At 37.6% G+C, this 8,980-nt stretch overlaps 1 protein-coding gene across 3 annotated transcripts in view; it reads left to right on the plus strand.

Annotated features, from left to right (window-relative positions):
• Window positions 1–8,977, plus strand: part of cacnb2b (calcium channel, voltage-dependent, beta 2b) — a 37,194-nt gene extending 28,217 nt beyond the window's left edge. For 2 of the 3 annotated variants that reach the window (XM_067606277.1, XM_067606278.1), the window contains exons 7-14: window positions 582–662; window positions 828–886; window positions 992–1,101; window positions 3,370–3,521; window positions 3,714–3,809; window positions 4,606–4,779; window positions 5,005–5,032; window positions 6,627–6,732. In XM_067606277.1, the coding sequence (XP_067462378.1) occupies window positions 582–662; window positions 828–886; window positions 992–1,101; window positions 3,370–3,521; window positions 3,714–3,809; window positions 4,606–4,779; window positions 5,005–5,016 (684 nt within the window). In that variant the 3' untranslated portion in view covers window positions 5,017–5,032; window positions 6,627–6,732. Of the gene's footprint in view, window positions 1–581; window positions 663–827; window positions 887–991; window positions 1,102–3,369; window positions 3,522–3,713; window positions 3,810–4,605; window positions 4,780–5,004; window positions 5,033–6,626 lie in introns of all 3 variants that reach the window. The other variant, XM_067606279.1, reaches the window with a different exon arrangement.
• The last annotated feature ends 3 nt before the right edge of the window (window positions 8,978–8,980 follow it).

Here is an 8,980-nt window from a genome sequence, read left to right on the forward strand (position 1 = left end):
ATAATAAACTTGAAAAAAAAAAAATTAATACATTTCCAGGGATTGTGTCTTGACAAGAGTCCAGTATGTATGTGTTAACCACAGAATGATCTAGAGTTCATCATCCTGCAGCACAGTGTTTGATTACAGAAGATAAAATCCATTAATCTAGTGATGGATGCAACTATTTAATATGCTCTGTGTTTTAGACATAAATCACCTTCATTTAAAAGCTGGAGTCAGTTGGGAACCTTTTAATGTCTTTTTGACCATTTTCTTTGCTGCTGTATGCTTCACACAATATCTGTTTATTAAACACAATCACATTGTTAGAGACACAAAGAAACTACAGAAATATGACTGAGAAAAACTAAAAAAAAAAGTTTTTTTGATAGTCAGTGTACATCATGAACTGTGGCTTTTCAACTTTTAAAAAATGAACGTACTTTCAGTCATGTGTTGCTTGCAGTGTAAACATGCATTTATAGCCAGACAAGATATACTGTATTACATATACTGAATTAAACCTGTGTTTCTGTGTGGGTGTAGGGGGAGCAGGTGGCTATATACTGAATTAAACCTGTGTTTCTGTGTGGGTGTAGGGGGAGCAGGTGGCTATGTATGATGTAGTGCCTACAATGCGTCCTGTGGTTCTAATGGGGCCATCACTGAAGGGCTTAGAGGTGAGTCTGCCTGTCACACATGTTAATAGTGCTTAATTAATGATTTATAACATTGTTGTAAATATGGGAAACTTAATCTAGAATTAAAAATGTATTGATATTATGTGTTGAATTTGAATAAAGGGGAATTTCTATTTGAAATCCATGATTTTTGTTTAATTTCAGGTTACAGATATGATGCAAAAAGCACTATTTGACTATTTAAAACACCGATTTGAAGGCAGGTAAGTTCTGATTAAATTCTTCAGTGTGACACCGTTTATGTGGAAATAAAACATAATGGAAATCATGACTGTGTAATAATGCCTGTTACTTTGTCTCCTCTCCAGAATTACTATTACACGGGTCACAGCAGACATCTCTCTGGCTAAACGATCCATACTCAACAACCCTGGAAAAAAAGCCTTAATGGACCGGTCGAACACCCGCTCCAATTTAGGTACATTTCTTTACTATATCATCCCAACCTGGGACCAATAGTTATGACGAATTCTCCTTAACACCTCTTTTATCAGTTTGAAGAGCAAGATTGTTGCGGTTTACAACACCCCAACCACCAGGACAATTAAAATAGTATTAGTAACAGAAAAGTACCCTAAATTGATTTCTGAAATAACTTCTGAAATAACTTACTTTAATTGTCTTGGCTTTCTTGCACTTGTTGTGTTGTCCCTTGTGGCAAACTTCACCCACTTGTAACCATAATTAGGTTCAAATAAAACAAGCAACTGTTATTTTCTGATCTAGGTCTATCAGACTTGCTCTATTTCTTTATCTCATTAAAACTGTGCAGTTTGTGTTCACAATATTTTTGTATATGCGCTGCATAAATCAACCCTCATTCCAAGACAATAATCTTGGAGATCACTTTATGCACCACGGGTAAAGATAATAAAAGGAAAACTTTGACACTTTGTAAAATATACTTATTTGCTTCCTTGCCGAGAGTTAGATGAGAAAATCAATATCACTCTCATGTCTGTGTACTGAAGACAGCCAGCAGCTGGTTAGTGTATTTAGCATGAGACTGGAAACAGGGGGAAATGATTATCTTGGCTCTGTCCAAAGGTAAAAAAAAATCTGTCTACCAGCACCTCACTAATTACCATGTTATATCTTCGGCAAGCTGTTTCCCACTGGCTCTTGTCTTTATGCTAAGCTAAGCTAATTTGCTGCTGGCTGTACAACAGCTTCATGTTTAGTGAACTAACAAGACAGTGGTATGGATCTTCTCATATAACTCTCAGCAAGAAAGAGAATAAATTGAAATATTCCCTTAAGAACAAGATAGAAAGCAGATTAACATTTGAGACATATGAAGGTCGTTGAATAGTGTCAGTGAGGATTGTACGGTAAGAAGTTTGTTGGATTTTTCTTGGGAATTTGCTATCTTTGCCCCAGAGATATTGCACAGTAAGCCATTTCCAAATTTCACCCCTTGGTTAGGAGAAGAATGAATGGGGGATAAGATTTACTTGGTTTTCTCTACTCTTGTCTTTCTCATTGCTCTCATCCCAGATGCTGCCGGTATGTATGACTGAAAGCACTGGTAGTTCATCTGTGTTTGAATACTCCACTTTCCTTAATTCCTTCCTTCCTACTGTCCATTACCCCATATCTGTATCAACAGCCACTGCTCTGACACTGTTAAATGTATAAACATATAAAGGCACTGACTTGCTCTCTTTACAACTGTTTAAAGTTGGACTCAACATTGATCAAGATTATTTGTTTTAGTGGGCTAACAGATGTGTAAGATGTAATTCACTGTTATCAAAGTAGAATATTTGTGAGCATCACATCTACTGAAAGGATAGATATTCACAGCCATGCTTCCTCCATACCCTCGCTCTAGTGGTTAGTCTTATGGAGTGCAACATATCCTGGTTCCCCTCATGGACTACAGTAGTTACCCAGGAAAATAAAAATACATGACTTATTTGGCAGTCTCATTGAGTAGGCAGTGTTTCTTCATAACTCATGCCAGATTTACAATTTTTAATCTTTTGAGGTGTTTTGTGAGCCATTCTCCATTTGTCGTGTGAGTTGTTCACAGGTCTGTGTACTTTTGTTTGTTCTCTGCATTAGAAATTAAGAGGCAAGAATATGGCTTTCCAAAAAAGAATCGTAACTCAAAGGTCCCCTGCCAGCTTTTTATAGGGATTTTCAATCTGGTGTAGTGGTTGAAAGCTTGAAAGCTTTAGAAAAAGCATGTTAGTGGTCCCAAATTAAGATTTTTACAGGTTCCAAGGTCATAAATGCACATTCACACTTAAGAATATTGTTAAATTGAGATGCAGAAACAAGAAATCTGCAAGGTCATTTATTATTACAAAACCAACATGACAACTTGATCATTTAATTTCTGGTTTAGTCCAACAGTCTAAAATAAAATATTTCAGATTGTATTCTCATTTCTACATCTTAATTTAAAAAATAGAGAAAAACGAGAAATCTGTACATTTAAATTGTTTCTACTCATGCTAATGCAAAAAAGGTGAAAAGTTTTAAGATCTTCACATTCCACATCTGGCAATGCAAGTTGCAAGGTTAAAGGTGAATGATCTATAGAGAACAAAGTTTTTTATGGTACCTGTGAGATATGGCATCTTGTTTTAAATGTGGACATAGAATTGAAAGATGCACAGTTGAGGGATTCTCTTGATTTTAGGTGTCAACGTCATGTCTTTACTCTCTGCTTTTGCAGCCCAGATCCAGGGGGAGGTGGAGCGCATCTTTGAGCTTGCCCGCAGCCTACAACTGGTGGTGCTAGATGCAGACACAGTCAACCACCCTCTCCAGGTGTCCAAGACTTCTCTGGCACCAATCCTTGTTTATGTGAAGATCTCCTCACCAAAAGTAAGCTTGATCATACAGTACTGTAACAACATGAAGCACATTTTCCTAAAACTGACCTGCACCTTCTTTTGGACTGACTCTTCCTCAGTTCTCTCAATATTTTGTACTAAAGGAACATGATTCTGTGAAATGCCAACAGCTACTGTAACTTTCTGTTTTTCTCCTCCCTCTCTTCATATCACTGCTGTGTAGGTGTTGACCAGATTGATCAAGACAAGAGGGAAATCTCAGACCAAGCATCTTAATGTTCAGCTGGTGGCAGCAGACAAGCTCGCCCAATGCCCGCCAGTGAGTACCATCTAGTGGCCACTGTGTGAAATTGGTGCAGTAAAAGTAACTGTACAGTAATTCTACATTTGATCTTGAATTGATGAATGAATAGATGGATTCAGGCTGTGATAACTGTCATTTTAATGCCATTAAACTGATAACTTACCAGAAATAGTAGAAATAATGAGTTTGCTGTAAAGTGGAAATACATTGGTGGCCACTCGAAGTGTATGCAGGGTTGCAGATGTCATTGAGGACAGTGGGGTCATGTCCTCAGTATTATATATTTTCTTTGAATTTAGGGATTTTACCATCATATTAGGACTTTCTACATTTAAAAACTCACACAGTGTGGGAGGGCTTTGAAACTGCATTTAGACATTCTCTTTGGGGTGTCAAACTTGTAGAAATTATAATTAAATAGCTAATTGAATAAATCAAATATCCAAACAAAATATTTTAGAGACTGTTTTTGGTGTCAACTCATGACCTCAGTATTTCAAAATTCTGGCTAAGGCCATGCTTGTATGCTTACTAGATTGTTAGAATCCCTTACAGTTAATTTACTACATAGTCAAGATCAGCATTCTTTTTCCTGTTATAAAATTAAAAGTCCTCAAAGAATGTGCATGTTTCTGTATGCATGAATGTCCTTTTTCTGAAATGACTTTATTTCCTTACATCTCCTAATGTGAACCTTTATGTGGGACCCAATCACGGACTTTCTTGATTACTAAAATAGTTATTTTTAGCATTTAAAATCCTGTCTCAGTTACAGATTTGTCCTGTGTCCGTTGTCCTTATTTTCTTGTAGGAAATGTTTGATGTCATCTTAGATGAGAACCAGCTAACTGACGCCTGTGAGCACATTGCTGATTATCTGGAGTCCTACTGGAGAGCCACTCATCCACCGGAGATGGAGCCTGCCAACGCGCTGGTGGCCCAGCTGGCTGAGAATACACTGCCCACCACTCCTTCAGAAATACCGGTACATGAAAAACAGTCACATATGGGAAAAACAAACCACCTAACCATTAAAATAATAGGCTGTAATATCATATCATCATCTCATCTCATCCCACTCATCTCATCTGTATAGACAGTCTGCTGAATGTGAAAAAACTGTTTGCATTGTTAATTATGAGTTCATTTGTTTCCATTTATTCATCTAACATTTTCATTTCATTTCTCCTCATCCTTCTCCACTGGAAAGAGGAAGAAATGAGATAGGTCTTCCTCTGGTGAGTGAGATAACTTTAAATTCTACTGTAGTTTTTTGTGGGTTTTTATTATTCCACTGCGGTAATAGATATGAGTTACAGTTGTGCCTTCTTTGGAAGTTATCAAGAAAGGATGTGTGTGTAATTCATCCATAAAACACATGAATATACGATTTCCTGTAAACGAACTGGAGGCAGAAAACACATATACAATACAGCAACTTGCTGAAAGCCAGTAAATTACTTTTTAGAGGTGAAAACTAAGTTTTTTTTTACTACACAGCACATGTCCATTAGTCAGCCCTAGCTAGCTAATGTTACACATGGAACTCCAGTAAGAAATGACAGATACATGCAGTAAAACTAATCTAGACTACACCCAAATGCACAAGTCATCGTGTAGTGAGAAATTAACTTTGTGACCCAAATCTTAAACAAGTAGCACAGGTTAAGACCAAGGAAGCCCTCCTCCCAATTGTAATGGAAGCATGCATGTAATTCATCCTGTTTGCCATCAATACTCGACATTAGATATATGCCAAAGAAAAAAAACGAGGCCTTGTCTTGTAATTATGATTCCATATCTCATAATTATGACTTACTATATCATAATTACAAGAAAATATCTCATAATTACAAGATCCAGATCTCATTATGAGAAAGGTATCTTGTAAACCGTACTTATTATTAATAAGTACTACTTATCAGCCTAATGAAGCAGTCAAAAACATAGAGTAACAGTGTGAGCTGAGGTGTTCCCTTCTCACCCATATCTGTGGAAACTACCCACCACCTTATTAAAATCCAGGACTCTGGCCAGATCGCTAGTCGCAAATAGCTTTTTCTGCACTCCAAGCTGAAAGGGAGGTTTCATCCATGGGGTATTGAACATTTTCCACTTTCACGCACAACACTAACTCCTAATGCTGGGCATCCCATAAGCTCTTAGTCATCCTAGTTTGTTTTCTGCATCCAGCTTGTATGCACATCTCACAATGACGTTGCTCAAAAACCTGTCTATTGAAAAAATAGTAAATTAGTCAATTAGTTGATCGACTAAACATTGATTAGAGTTTTAATCATTAATCACTAGTTTTAGTCACAGTTTTACACCTTTATTTGATATGATTATGCAATGAAAAGTTTCCTTTTTTTTGTCTGTTGATCATCATAAGTAATGGCATAAGTAAATGATCTTACAATATAACTTTGGGTAACCTTTGGGTAACTACGTTATTGACATGTATCATTATTTTTGACATTTAGTGAAAATAAACAGTGGTTGCAGCAGCTGTAAAACAGATGCAGAGAAGCCTGACGCCAATAGTGCATCTATCTATATGTAATTGCACAAAGCTGCACTGAACGGTCCAAGATCCCATGATAAAACTGAACATTACCATCCAAAAATATTCAAATTGCCTCTGGTGTGATTGCCAGCACAGGCACATGGTGACCAGCTGCCTCCCTAACAGCAGCTGTGTATGTATGTGAACTTGCAAATACAAGTGTGTTGGTGCCTCATTTTGAAGACATTGTATATGTATTGGCAGTATGTATCAGTATGCATTGTGTGAATAGTCAGATGACACTGTGTTGCATTTCTTTTTCCTAGGATGAGCAGAAGAATAAAAAGTCAGCAGCCCCCAAGAGGAAGGGTTCCCGTGAGAACCACTTGGACCAGGAGCCCCCTTCAGCCCCAGCTCAGGAGCAGAGGGCTGAGGAGGGCCAAACAGAGGAGGAAGAGCGGCTCCTGAGGACTGAACCAAAGAGACCCCAGCACACCCACCACCATCACCATCACCACCACCGCAGAACGGAGCACCGTAGCCACCCCCAGCACAGCCAAACATCTGGTGCTATGGATGTACAGTCAAGCAGGGATTATACCCAGAGGCTTCCCCGCAGGCACCTGCCTGAGGAGAGGGAGGAGGAGGTAGAGGATGTGGTGGAGGAGGATGAAGAGGAGGTTGGCTATAACCATCGGGGCCATAACCATCATCATCATAACAGCAACCACCACCATCACCACCACCACCAACATCACCGTGGGAACAGCCAGCCACATGTCAGAGAAGACTATGAGCAGGAGCACAATGAACGCAACCGGCAGCACAGGCATCACCAGCATATTCCATCACGGACACACCACACGGATCACAATCCTGTACACAATCATCACAACTATCACCACTACCACGGCAGAGAGAGAGATAGAGACAGAGACAGAGATAGAGACAGAGACAGAGACAGAGACAGAGACAGAGACAGAGACAGACATAAGGACAGGGAAAGAGACAGAGATAGGGATCGAGGCAGAGATAGAGACAGAGATAGAGATGCACGACAATGGCACAGGGATTCCTATATACATCAGTGACTGTCTCCACTGTGGGTTGGTGCATGGTTCTATGCTGCTCAAGTTATAATGCACTAATGGACGGCAGACTGTGTCAGATTTGTAAACAGTGTTTCTCCTCATATTTTTTTTTTTTGCCATTTTTTATTTCCACCTCCTGCCACACACACTCAATTTGTCCTTTTGTTTTCTTATTCTTTACTAAAAGGAATTTTATCACTTGTATGATCCATTTTGTCTGTCTTATTTTCACCTGATTCATATATGGCTCTATCTGTGTGTATTTTTGCACAAACATAGGTCAAGATGAAACTGCCGCAGTTTGCTCATACACCGTTCTGTTCTAAAGTTGTTTTAATTTTGATTTGGTCATGCAAATGTACGGAAGCTGAGAGCAATCGTTAAAATAATTTGCAATACTACAAGAGTCGCAATAATTTCATTTTATCCGTTATCTCAAGATCAAGTTACTTTTCTTGATATCTCAAGAAAAAAAGTTTTCTTGGTCATTTTCTTAAGATATCTTCAAGATAACTAAATAATTATCTTGTTTAGAGTTGAAATATTTAATCAATTAGCCAATTGATAGAAAACTATTCAGCAAACATTTTGATAATTAATTGTTAAATTAATTATGCAAGGATTTTCTTTGTTTTATATCATGTAAATTGAACCTTCTTGGGTTTTGAACTTTTGGTTACACAAAATAAGCAATTTGAGGATGCCAGCTTTGGCTCTGAGAAATTGTGATGGGATTTTTTAACTATCTTTGACACTTCATACAGTAAACAATTAATCAATACATCAAGAAAATAGTCTGCAAAATGATAATAAAAATAATTGTTAGTTGTTGCCCAAAAAGGGTTATCATGAGAAAACAACTCTGCTATCCCGAGATCACAAGATAATTACCAAGATCACACGGGATATCAGTATCAAGTAAAATAATTGCAATACTGGCCTCTCTCAGCTTCCGTACAATAAATGTATTTTACAGTATAACTTTTGTTTCTACAAAGTTACACAAAGGGATGTTTTGTCGAATTAAAATGGTCAAATAACTGGGGAACAACTGACTTGTCTGTTTGAGTGTCACATCTTACTCTGCCCCCATGTATTTAAATCAGATGTGTATCTTCAGAGGCCAACAATTTATTTTAAACATTGGTAAGGAAAGTCAAACTATTTTTCTACATGATTCTAAAGGGAAGCCATACTTTGCTTCCTACTTTTCTAAATGGTGTTCAAACATATTTACTGAATTACATTTGCTCTGTCTGGAAGCATGAATAATCTTTTGGTGACACTGACCTGTGCTATATGCTGGATACTCTATGCATCTTCTTGTGATAAAATATATTGCTTGAATACAATCTCTATGCATTTGTACATACTTCATAAATGCCTTGTTAGTTAAATGTTAAAGAGAACCAGAGAGCCTGTTGCACTGTTTGGTAGAACTTGACCTACAGTATTGTGTATGATTGCTTTGATTTGATGAGGCTGAATTGACTCTGTTCCTTTCAAGATTATTTGTTTTGGTTATTTTTGTTTTGTACAGCATTCAGAAGTTAAATTTGACAAATATGCATTATATTGTTGAAAATCAT

Source organism: Thunnus thynnus, chromosome 12, assembly GCF_963924715.1.
Source record: "Thunnus thynnus chromosome 12, fThuThy2.1, whole genome shotgun sequence".
Taxonomy (NCBI): Eukaryota; Metazoa; Chordata; class Actinopteri; order Scombriformes; family Scombridae; genus Thunnus; species Thunnus thynnus.